At 44.2% G+C, this 13,141-nt stretch overlaps 1 protein-coding gene across 1 annotated transcript in view; it reads right to left on the bottom strand.

The window, feature by feature from the left end:
* Positions 1–6,867: 6,867 nt before the first annotated feature.
* The window catches only part of LOC310771134 (voltage-dependent L-type calcium channel subunit alpha-1D-like), a gene marked incomplete at both ends in the record, with an annotated part of 78,484 nt that continues 72,210 nt past the window's right edge, over positions 6,868–13,141 (bottom strand). Inside the window, 5 exons of the mRNA XM_083663798.1 lie at positions 6,868–7,152; positions 8,548–8,730; positions 8,972–9,106; positions 9,253–9,350; positions 12,678–12,832. Coding sequence (XP_083519924.1) covers positions 6,868–7,152; positions 8,548–8,730; positions 8,972–9,106; positions 9,253–9,350; positions 12,678–12,832 — 856 coding nt within the window. The remainder of the gene's footprint in view (positions 7,153–8,547; positions 8,731–8,971; positions 9,107–9,252; positions 9,351–12,677; positions 12,833–13,141) is intronic.

Genomic DNA, 13,141 nt, shown 5'->3' with positions numbered 1-13,141 from the left:
GGAGGTGACAGGGCGAAGCAAAGCCTGCACTATTCAGTGATCTAGTGCTCTGTGTTGAGAACACAGTATCCCCCTTATTTGTACACATTTTCATGGAAATCCATGGTAGCCTATCTATAATGATATATATATATATATATATATATATATATATATATATATATATATATATATATATATATATATATATATATAATGGCCTATCAGGTGACAGAACCTACCCCTTGACAGCCATATTGGAGGTCCAAAGCTATTTGGCAACTATAGCTTTGATCAGCTGAGTGTGTTTCTAAACATACAGGAGGACTTAGCCATCTCAACAGAATAGAATAGACACGGTTGATTTCGGTAATATTTTTGACTGTGAACTGACTGATCATATTACACATACAGTATCACTGATAAATCGGATCATTTTTGGGTTTAGATCATGTCAGCCTGTTAGCTAAACCGCTAAACCGTCGTATCTGGTTCGCTCATTTCTACTGTCCTGACTTGTTTTGTTAATACACGTGATTTGCATCCTAGCGAACGCATCTAAAATAATCGAGTGTTACCAGTGGCTAACGGTTATCAGTTGATTTGCTGAATTAGCCTGCCGGCCAGTTAGCTAGGTCAGCTAAGCGTTTGTTCAGGGTCACTGCCCGGTTGTTGTATATTACAGCATTATTTTCCCCCTCCCTTGAATCTCCCATGACAGTGCCAGATGTGTTGCAAGATGTGACACAACTGCAAAGCCAGATGTTGTGGATAAACCTTTGGAACAAGTTAATTGCTACTAATTACTCATGTGTTTGAGCAGGCCTTTGTGCGCCCACCCTGCTTCTATTCTGTAGCACCACTCACAAAGTGTGTAATAATGACTATAACAAAAGTCTGAATTAGCTATGAGAGCCTGAGCCTTATCAAAATGTCTCTTAAAAGTGTCCAGTCCAGTGGGTGACCTTTCCCTTAAAGTATACAGCCGTTTGGCAGCCCTTGAATGTCTTTTTAACAGTCTGGATGTCACAACGTTAAAGTTCTGGACCCAAAAGCGGACACGGAGACAGATCCAAAGCTTAACAAGATCGAATGAATGAGAGAGTTTTGCTGGAGTGAGCAGGAGACAGGCTGGTAGTGGAGTGAGCACGGATCTGGAGACCTGAACACAGGAAAAAGTCAAAAAAGGTTTTCTTCACTGAAGATCTTCAGATGATCAGAGCACAAAAAGCACTAGAGTGGCTGGACGTAACTACCAACGTTAGCAGATGAAACAATCTGGCGACGAGTCACTGGGGAGCCAGGTTATAGACGGTTTTCACCAGAGTGCAACCCCACAGCACTTCCTTTTTCTCAGCATTCGGCAAAACTGCAGAAATATTCACTCGACATCGTTACTTTTGTTTTCGCCGCTCAGCTGTATAGACGGTTTTCACGGAATGGTCAGTCCTGCACTTGAATGTTTTTTTTTCTTTTATGTCCATAGCAAACACTGCAAAAGGAAGTGAGCGGGGGTTCAATTTAGAATGTTTTTGTTGTCAAGTTAAAACCGTCTATATGTAGAGGTGTTGGTTGGGTGATTAGCAGATCGCCGCCAGCCGTGCAACAGCCCAGGTACCAGGTGCAGGACTCGGCCCACTACACACACTCAGGGAAGGGGGAAACACAGGGGGAAGAGGGACACACACAAGACAACACTGCTGTCCACTGACACTGGATCAGCCCATAACATCAAATATAAATTGCATCCCTGTTACGAAAGTGCTTGTGGGTAATCAATGTGATATCCTTGTCTATCCCTTGAATCACACTACAGATTAATCAGACTACAGATTAATCACACTACAGATTAATCACTACAGATTAATCACACTACAGATTAATCAGACTACAGATTAATCACACTACAGATAGCCATTTTATTGAAGTACCAATAGATGATCGCTCAGGATATTCAAAGTGGCAGACGTGGACCGTGTCTTAAAACTACTATTGTTTACGTCAAAACACTAACTAATGTCCTCCTTGTAGATTTTTGTGATGCCGTTATCCAATGTACAACATATTTTAATCGAAGTAAATGTTTACAAAGAAGCAATAGTATTTTGTATAACCGACCAGATGAAGTGAATGATGATAACCTTTTAAGAAGAATGATCATGCTAGTCTAGCATTGCTTATGTGATTTTAGAATGAGCGAGTCAAATATTGTCATCACAATGTTTACGTGTCTCTCATCAGACGTGTAAGTCTGCTGGACACATGGAAATAGCATTAGCGTTATATATATATATATAGCCTAAATATATATATATATATATATTTGCACTAACCTATAAAACTAAGATCATCTGCACTATTGTGGCAGTTTTCCTGCAACATCTTACAGTATTCAAGTGTTCAACTGAACATCACTTCAGTATTGCTATTATCTATGTACTGATGTCACAATGATGGATATAAAAGGGGGAATTATTGTCAAATTCTTCCATTTGAAATGTCGTATTTTGTTGCACGTTTTAATTGAGTTTGTTAGTTTTGCTTGTATTGATGAGTTGTGAAGGAACACTACAAACCGTCCTCGTGATTTTATTCAGTGATTCATACAGTACAAAAATCATCTCATTGTAATTCCAGGCAAATATTCAAGATAATTATATTGTACAAAACATTCCCCCCATTGGTACAAAGTCTAAAAGGTACTAATAGTTATGCTACAAAGTAGATAGCTATTTCTTTCTCTCATTTTTACTTTTTCTTCTCTCTTTTCTTTTCTTTTTTTACAACGAATGGGTACAAAGAAGAAATTTTCAAGTTCACTTCACCACTTGTACTTTTTTCATTTACAAACTGTACAGATTTTATACATTGTTGTCAACATTATTTTCATAAACATCTGTAAATCAGTGGAACAGTACAAAAAAATAAAGCTGTGAATTGCACATACAACAACAGCTTTGCGAGTTCTTTTTTTATCACAACATTTTTGTTTTGATCCTGAAGAAAGACGATAAAACCCTCGATCACAAAATGTATTTGTATCGTCGTAATGTACTGCAAATAAACCTGTAGATATCCTCTTTCTGTTGTAACTGTTGCTGCCCACCGTGGTGTGAAAGCATGCGAGGAGCAGAGACAGTGAGCCACAGTCTGAAGGGGAGATCTTTCCCTGTTATTATGTCGGCCTGCACAGTTTCTCAGCAGTTATGGCTTTGGAAGGAGTACGTTTTGGCTTAAAGGAACACTCTGCCCATTTTCAACCAGCTTTGTATCATTAGAACATCAGTAGTATATCAGAAAACTGTAAACGGTTTTGAAGTCTGTCATTTAATTTGACAGTTATTGAGTGTTAAAGTGTGGACCAGTGACATCACTGGTCCACACTAACTCAAATTAATAACTCATTAACTCAAATCAACTCTCAATAACTGTCAAGCTATTCATTATTCATCTAGTTTGACATTGAGAGTTGATTTGAGTTAATGAGTTATTAATTTGAGTTAGTGTGGACCAGTGATGTCACTGGTCCACACTTTAACACTCAATAACTGTCAAATTAAATGACAGACTTCAAAACCGTTTACAGTTTTCTGATATACTAATGATGTTCTAATGATACAAAGCTGGTTGAAAATAGGCGGAGTGTTCCTTTAACTGACAAACACAAAAACTGAACTATATTATTTTGGTCTTATTTGAAGGAGCCCTTTAATTGCACAGACTGACAACATTTGTCCTGACAACAGTTACTCGTATTGAAAAAACAAACAAAAGAGAACATGGAGTTTGAACACGATTTGCCCTGTCATTGGCCAGTGTTGTGTTTAAATAAAGTTGTTTTCAAACGGTGACGTGGAGACATTATTTCAGCAGGCAGTGTCTAATAGGCTTATAATATAATAGATCCATGTGTCTAACAAACAGGTTAGTGGCAAAGCGAGGGTGCAGACCCTTCTGACACACAACATAGTCGGTGAGAAATCTTGCTTCTCTGTTCAGTGTTTGTGCTCAACCTGACAAGTCACCTGACACGTCACCTGACACGTCCGCAGGTGTTTCACACATCATGTGCACTTGTTTCTGTCATCATTCCTGTTCAAACAAAAAGTCCCCTCAAAGACAAGGTAACACCTGACATCAGTCATGTGACATCATTCCATCCTCAGCTTCTTTTGTGTGTTTAAAGTCATAAGATCAAATCAAAAACAGGCTCAGTCTTTAAAGTCTTTATATTTTGCATGTTATTGTCACGATTGTGACTTTGTCAGACTTTCCCTCTGTCTCTAGTCCCCTCAGGTGCCTCATGTTTCACTGTCTAGGTCCAGCAGATCTATGTTAGTCTCTAGTCCCCTCAGGTGCCTCATGTTTCACTGTCTAGGTCCAGCAGATCTATGTCTCTAGTCCCCTCAGGTCCCTCATGTTTCACTGTCTATGTCCAGCAGATCTATGTTAGTCTCTAGTCCCCTCAAGGTGCCTCATGTTTCACTGTCTAGGTCCAGCAGATCTATGTTAGTCTCCAGTCTGTGTCTTGTTAGTAAATCACTCAGCTGTTTCCCATGTCTAATCACTTCCCTCTGTGTATTTATGTTCCTGTTCACCTCGAGGCCCAATTCCAATTCGCCCCCTTACTGTCTCGCCCCCTTAGAGGCGCGTTCACGTGAAGGGAGTGAGGGCTGAGGGATGTCCCACGGTGAAATCACAAAGTGAATGAGGGCTCAGAGTGAGCCCTTTCTGCCCCCTTACCGTAAGGGAGCAGCTGTGGCCACTTAGGGAAAGGGAATTGCCCACAATGCATAGCGTTGTGACGTATAAAACGGGTTTACCGGGGAATTCCGCAAATATCTGTAAGAAAAAAATAAAAGAACATACCCACGAAACGAATGCAGTGTTTAGCCGCGTATACGGGGTGCGCTGGAATGCCTAAATTGATTCTAATCTGATTTCAGATTCGACAAAATATTATATCAGAGGAATGCAAGTAGTTATATTACACAATCCTAGTATGATCATCGATCATTTCAATTACAATTGCAATCCATTACTTTTTTGATGAATGAGAAATTGTTTTACCGAATCTTACAGTATTGACATTGTCTATAATGTTGGGTGACATGTCATTACTAAGCTTATTTTAATTATAATTACACAGTTATCAATTGCAGATTTTGCAGGAGGCTACATTTATTATTTTTAAATGACCTGTTGTTCACTCTGTAGAGCCAGAGCCTGGATGAGAACAGACTCATCAGGGAGTCTATCCCTCAAAGCGTCTTGACAATAAACAATATAATAGCGAGCCCCAAACCTGCCAGATTCAACATCATCTTGTCAAGTGCAAAGGGATGTGCTGTCCCAATACTCCTATTTATCCAATGTGGATCCCTTCCACACTTGATGACTCAACCACTTTCAGATGGCGGCCATTAGAGGGACTGAGGGTTCAGGGCTTGAGTCTTTAGGGGGCGGATTGGAATTGGGCCTCAGTCTTTGTCTGGTCATCAGCAAGTTCACGTGTGTTCTGTCCTAGTGATTGTTTTTCAGTATTGCTTTGTCTCTCTCTACTGATGTGACCGCTGCACTGCATACTTGCACGAGGACAAATTCCTTTTTTGTAATCTAATTCAAGTGAATCTTGAATCTCAAGTCATTGGTTTAGTAGTAGTAGTAGTCGTCGTGTGTGTGTGTGTGTGTGTGTGTGTGTGTCCAATGTGGATCCTTATCCACATTGTGTGTGTGTGGTCAAACGGGGGATATGCCTGAAGGACGTATTGTTTCACTGATATGTGACTTCCATCTTGGTTTCAAGTTGTGCGAGGAACAAATCTGAAATCCTATCTTCCCCTTTCTTTGTCCAACAAACCTCGGGACAAACTCTTTGACATGGGCCCAGTCTGAACTTAAGCCCAGTCTAAACTCATGGGCCCGGTCTGAACTTAAGCCCAGTCTAAACTCATGGGCCCGGTCTGAACTTAAGCCCAGTCTAAACTCATGGGCCCGGTCTGAACTTAAGCCCAGTCTAAACTCATGGGCCCGGTCTGAACTTAAGCCCAGTCTAAACTCATGGGCCCAGTCTGAACTTAAGCCCAGTCTAAACTCATGGGCCCAGTCTGAACTTAAGCCCAGTCTAAACTCATGGGCCCGGTCTGAACTTAAGCCCAGTCTGAACTCTGCATTGAGTTTAGCTGAAATCAATCATTAAAATAATTGATCTCACCCTTCCTTGTTAGAGCAACCTGGCTGTAGAGGAGCCGTAGCTGCTGGCCTCGGATTTAAACAGGATTTATTTATTTTTTTAATTTAAAATATTTTTTTGTTGCAGTTTCTGTGTCATTTCAAGTCATGGAGGAAAAGACCGAAAATATGGCATGAAGAACGGGCTGCAGACCAAAATAAATACATAATACCATTCTTGTGTCATCAAGCTTCTTGTTATCATCATGTGAACACAATCAAACGTGGAGTATAGTGAAACCTCAGGACATCTTATACTCAAACTCTTGAATCATGAGATGGTCAAAAAGACCATTTTGTAACTGGATGAATTTGGCCTGTGTGTCTCCACTTCAAGCTCATCTGCTCGATCGAGTCACCAAACACACAATACAAAACAGCTTTGAAGGAACGCCCTGAAGCCCTTGTAGGTGGCAGGTAGGTCGATGAAATTCCTCTGTTGTGAATATCTGCTGAATTTATCTCAGTCTTTGCGGAAGTCCGTTCATCCGGTAATCCATGCCTCCACGTCTTCCTCAAGGCACTTTGACTTCTCTTGTCCGTCCTGTCACACTGCCTGTCTATTGCAGGATGTTTGTAACAGAAACATCTCTCCAATGTGGAACAGTAGGATCAATTCAATTGGAAAAACCTAAATAATTCCCGTGCGAGCCGCTGCTATAGCGTTGTGATGCTGATCATTTCGTCCGCTAAGTCCTCGTCACATTTCGCGCCGTCGTCGGGCTCCTCGTCGCTGTAGTCGCGGAGGCTGCGGTCTCTTGTGAGCGCGTCCGGCCCCGCGCCCCCCGCGCCGCCGTTACCCACAGTGCCGTTCAGCAGATTGCTGGCGGCGCTCTCCATCTCGTCGATGGTCATCTCGCAGGCGTCTGCGATCTCGTGTTTGGTCGCCGTCACGAACTTGGGGTCTCTAGCGTATTTCCCCAGGCCCTCGGAAATCAACACCTGAGGATGATCAGAGCGACAGTGTTCAAGCAAAAAAGGATTCATGTGAAAAGAATGATTTTATTGCTAAATTCAAATATTTCAGAGTCAACTACGTCATCCGCCTAGCCACTCCCCTTACCCACCTCTCGAATCACGACTCTCTACGACCTTCCTATCCCTCGCTACGCCTTATCGCTAGTCCCGCCCCCCTTGATGGAACGGATGGACATGAGGTCACAGTGACCTTGAACTTTGACCTTTGACCACCAAAATCTAATCAGTTCATCCTTGAGTCCAAGTGGACATTTAAATCTAATTTGAAGAAATTCCCTCAAGGCGTTCCTGAGATATCACGTTAACAACCGGCCAGGACTGTTGCTGGGCGGCAGTGGCGTGCCGTCCATTAGGCGAACTAGGCAAATGCTAGGGGCGCTTGAGCCGTTGGGGGCGCCAGAGAGGGTAATTTTTTTTTTTTTTTTTACAAATACTTTTTCATGATAATAGGCCTACTATCATTTTACAATAGTAGACAAAAAATAAGCACAACAAGTCTTTAAATAATAGTCAAATCATTTTTCTAATTCTGCCTTTCTGGCTGCCTGGGCTGCAGCACTTTCACCACGGTCCCTAATCCATACCACCCCACCCCCTGCGCGGCCGCGCCCCCTTCTACCTGCTCGGAGCTTTTTCCCAGAGTGGGGGAAGCCCAAGGGAGCTGGAAGGTGGGTGCTGAGGGTGCTGCAGCACCCCCTGGTGGCAAGAAATGGGATTTTCGAAATTGTTGGATTTGGCTGTCTTGTGTTTATACCACCAACAAAATGCATTAAAAAACAGTTTGTGCTTCCCAGCTCTAATCTTATTTCATACGCTCTCTCTTCAAAAGTGTTTGATTTTCATCATAATCTGGTTTTCCATAATAATAATAATAAGTTCAGTGTTTATGCCTGTGTTGCTGTCTGTTGTAGTGTAAAATGACAGGTGCTTACATGAAAGTGAGTGAGAAAAGGAGAGGATACTGAATAATGACATCACAACAGTATAATCCTAATGTTAATTTAAAATTAAATATTCTTCTAAATATGGATGAAAGTCCAAAAAGGGGTGCTGTAAGGAAGGGTCCCTTCCTTACAGCACCCCCTACCTAAAAGTACTGTACTTCCAGCGCCACTGGGGAAGGGCGATTCTGAGACTGCACTGCAGTGGTGGAATTAGCTGCGATATAATTTGTATTATATTTTCTTTTGGGCGGGGGGGGGGGGGGGGCACCAGCAAAAATCTTGCCTAGGGCACCAACTTGGTCAGGCACGCCACTGCTGGGCGGTTTATGGCTCTAATGTGAGTCTATCTGACATGTGACACGTTGGAGAAGAAGAAAGAGTAGGAGACTTAAGTGAGCGAGGCTGCAGTACTCACAGCCTCCACCAGGCTGTTGGCGCTGCCTCTCTTCTGCAGGAGGCTGGAGCGCCTCTCGGCAGGAAGCTGCAGGCGGGACGGAGAGCCGCTGCGTGCAGGGACATCCTGGCCGTCCGTGTACCAGGTGCTCCTCCGCAGGGCTCCGGGGATACTGCACACACTGCCTGGACCACGCCAGTCCACCTGGGAACACGCACACAAACGCACGCACGCACACACACACACACACACACACACACACACACACACACAAACACACGCACATACACATTTTTGTGGAAGGAGTATGGATTTCGAAGTATGGAAATCCATACTCAAGTAAGCAAGTTGGCAGTGCAGGTTTATACAACCCGATCATTTATATATATATATATATATATATATATATATATAATCTGACACACACACACAGAGCCGACCAGACCTGTATGAGCGGTGTGTAGCAGGGGGAGGAGTCCCGGCCGATGGGGGAGGCAGGGGGCGTGGCCCAGGATCGCAGCGAGCGCGTCGGAGACAGACGGTGGATTCTACTGGCATCAAACCCTGCCACAGCCATGACCTGTAGGGGCAGAGGTCAAAGGCCATGGTGGGCGGGGCATCCCGGTGGCCATGCAGGCAGACCTCTCTACTTCAAGAAATGTACCAGAGGTGAGTGTGTGTGTGCGTGTGTGTGTGTGTGCGCGCGTGTGCATGCATGTGTGTTACCTGTTGCTGCATCAGGTGCAATGGCAGAGCTGTGCAGGAGGGAGAAGGAGGAGACTCATCCTGACTGCTCTGTCCGCCAAGACACTGGAAGCTGAACGCTGAGAGGACACAACACATGTTCACACTCTACTGACCGATATATATATATATATATATATATATATATATATATATAGTATAAAATCAATACTTCATACAGTGTATCTTGCAGAGGTGGGGACTCGAGTCACATGACTTGTGGTCAAGTCTGACGCAAGTCACAATTTGAATGATTTGAGAGTTGACCTGCTGCACTGGACTGGGGTTGTGGTGACTTGACTTTGACTTGCACTTTGATGAAAAGTTTCTCGAGTCTTGACTTGAGATGTGCTGCTCGGAGCACTGTTCATCCCCCTGCTGTTCGCTTGTTTATTCAAATCTGACACTGAACGTCCATGGCTCCCCAGCAATACACCCGCCAATTATGAAGTAGATCAGACGAACGAGCCTCGAGATATGTAAAGGACACGTGTGTTTATTCATGTAGGCTATACGTTTTAATGTTTAAAAGGTGAAATAAACCAAATGACTTTAAGAGCTTAATTTAAAAAATAAATAGATGTCTCCTGCCTGTCTCATTATTCAGACAAATCATCCAATCGCCCGACGTCACCAGTTCAAATCTTGCATGATCATATACAGTCTCTTATTGCTCAAAATATGTCCCCATCACTCTGTTGCATTGACTGTTGATATGGTCGAAATGATTAGTGAAGATATTCTATAAATGTATTTTTTTATTTGATAGAATAGTCGATTATTCGTATTGGACATGTCACAATTGTGACTTTGTCAGACTTTCCCTATGTCTCTAGTCCCCTCAGGTGCCTCATGTTTCACTGTCTAGGTCCAGCAGGTCTATGTTAGTCTCTAGTCCCCTCAGGTGCCTCATGTTTCACTGTCTAGGTCCAGCAGATCTATGTCTCTAGTCCCCTCAGGTGCCTCATGTTTCACTGTCTAGGTCCAGCAGGTCTATGTTAGTCTCTAGTCCCCTCAGGTGCCTCATGTTTCACTGTCTAGGTCCAGCAGGTCTATGTTAGTCTCTAGTCCCCTCAGGTCCCTCATGTTTCACTGTCTAGGTCCAGCAGATCTATGTTAGTCTCTAGTCCCCTCAGGTCCCTCATGTTTCACTGTCTAGGTCCAGCAGGTCTATGTTAGTCTCTAGTCCCCTCAGGTCCCTCATGTTTCACTGTCTAGGTCCAGCAGGTCTATGTTAGTCTCTAGTCCCCTCAGGTCCCTCATGTTTCACTGTCTAGGTCCAGCAGGTCTATGTTAGTCTCTAGTCCCCTCAGGTTCCTCATGTTTCACTGTCTAGGTCCAGCAGGTCTATGTTAGTCTCTAGTCCCCTCAGGTGCCTCATGTTTCACTGTCTAGGTCCAGCAGGTCTATGTTAGTCTCTAGTCCCCTCAGGTCCCTCATGTTTCACTGTCTAGGTCCAGCAGATCTATGTTAGTCTCTAGTCCCCTCAGGTCCCTCATGTTTCACTGTCTAGGTCCAGCAGATCTATGTCTCTAGTCCCCTCAGGTGCCTCATGTTTCACTGTCTAGGTCCAGCAGATCTATGTTAGTCTCTAGTCCCCTCAGGTGCCTCATGTTTCACTGTCTAGGTCCAGCAGATCTATGTTAGTCTCTAGTCCCCTCAGGTGCCTCATGTTTCACTGTCTAGGTCCAGCAGATCTATGTCTCTAGTCCCCTCAGGTTCCTCATGTTTCACTGTCTAGGTCCAGCAGATCTATGTTATGTTAGTCTCCAGTCTGTGTCTTGTTAGTAAATCACTACAAGCTGTTTCCCATGTCTAATCACTTCCCTCTGTGTATTTATGTTCCTGTTCACCTCTCAGTGTTTGTCTGGTCGTCAGCAAGTTCACGTGTGTTCTGTCCATGTTACCTGTCTTTATATGTTACCTGTTGTTTCATTAAATATACCCAGTTTTGGGTTTACTCATCATCCGCCTCCTGCTGTTGTCCTGCAATTGGGTCCTCTACACCAGTGGTCCCCAACCACCGGGCCGCGGACCGGTACCGGGCCGCAACGCATTTGGTACCGGGCCGTGAGCCGGTCCCATTTTTTTTTTTTTTTATTAACATAGGCTATAATATTATAGGCTGTGTGTGGTAGTTGAAACATAGTTTCAAGTTTGACATTTATGTTTGTAGTTAAAACAAAAACATATATACTGTATAGGCTACATACAGTACAACACAAAAGGCTGTTATTTACCCTTTGTCGCCACCTGGTGAGTAAATATATATATGTAACCGGTCCGCGACTTTTTTTTCCATGTATCTACCGGTCCTTGGCACAAAAAAGGTTGGGAACCCCTGATCTACACCACTCACTGTGACAGGACAGTCAGAGCACTGTGTGTGTGTGTGTGTGTGTGTGTGTGTGTGTGTGTGTGTGTGTGTGTGTGTGTGTGTGTGTGTGTGTGTGTGTGTGTGTGTGTGTGTAAACATTTGCATGCAAACCGTTTTCACCCACCTGCTTTGGGGTTTACCCTACTCCCAATTTCTAAGAATGAGAAGGATAGCATCAGACCTGACTCAATGTGCAAAGCAAATGCAAATGGATTACTTGGACTCACTTGGTCTCCCCTCGACCTCCACAGAGATATGAGCAGAGGATTATGATGAGAGAGGAAACCACACACTTCTGAACCTTGACTGACATTGAAAGTGTAAATGCCTCCCACACATCCGTTACATCCAGCGACACACCAAGCAGCTGTTTATCTGACTGAGCTAGAGCCGGGGACGGCCCGGTCTGCTTCATCAGCTTATTTCTATCAGTGTTCAAACTAAAGGCCTAAACATGGTCGTCCGTCAGAGCCTCGCCCCGCCCTCCCCGTAGGACGGCGGGTGGAGCGCCGTCCTACGGGGAGGGGCCGCCGTCGGCTGACGGGGGCTGCTCCAAAATGCGACTCAGCGCCGACGATACGTGCGTGACGTCAGCTGCACGAGAGTTGTGACTGGCCGTTGCCTTGGCTCATCGTCGTAAAGTCGCCTTTCAAAGCATGACGTTAGATTATAACAAACTAGTTGTGTGGCTTAGCCTTCCCAAATGTTGAGGGTCGTTTTTTAGAATTGAATACATAGAATTGGGAACGTTACATTCAATTTCATTCAGACTGCCTGGCACACAATCTCCGCCATTTTCTCACGGAGCTTCCACAGGAGGAGGGAGGGTGGGAGGAGGGAGGGCGTAGTGGCGTCCGAGCATGTAGGGCTCGCTGGCGCCGCCAGATGGCGAGACGGCTCCAATTCGAGGCGGACGGACGACCATGTTTAGGCCTTTAGAAGCATCACTGCTGCCATCTTACGAGTCTCCATCACTTCAAAATGTAAAAAGGGGGAAAGAAAACACAGAAAGGTTGTCGTAGCAACTCACCTTGGGGTGAGGGCAGGAACCGTCTCCTAGGTGACCACCTGCCATCTTGGCAGATAGGTTGTTGGTCATCGTCATAGTAACCGTCAGACTGACGTTCACCCGTGGAGGCTTCAAGGTCCACGTCTCCTTCTGGATCATCGTCTTTATTAGACAACCTGCAACACATAACAGAGACAAGACATTTAGACAACCTGCAACACCTAACAGAGACAAGACATTTAGACAACCTGCAACACCTAACAGAGACAAGACATTTAGACAACCTGCAACCAGGCCCGTATCCAGGGTTTCGGAATAGGGGAGGTCCAGCAAGGGGAGGTCCAGCAAGGGGAGGTCCAGCAAGGGGAGGTGGAAAAATTTGAGTTCCCCCCCCCCTTTTTTAGCCATATTTAGAGTAATATATCATTTTAAATAAAAAAAAATGATTTTTTTAACCTTTTTTAGCCATATTTAGAGGAATATAT

The sequence above is a fragment of the Poromitra crassiceps genome (genome assembly GCF_964638095.1).
Source record: "Poromitra crassiceps genome assembly, contig: HAP1_SCAFFOLD_377, whole genome shotgun sequence".
In the NCBI taxonomy this organism is placed as follows: Eukaryota; Metazoa; Chordata; class Actinopteri; order Beryciformes; family Melamphaidae; genus Poromitra; species Poromitra crassiceps.
Note: the sequence above shows the minus strand (reverse complement) of the source record. Positions and strands in the feature narration are given on the sequence as shown.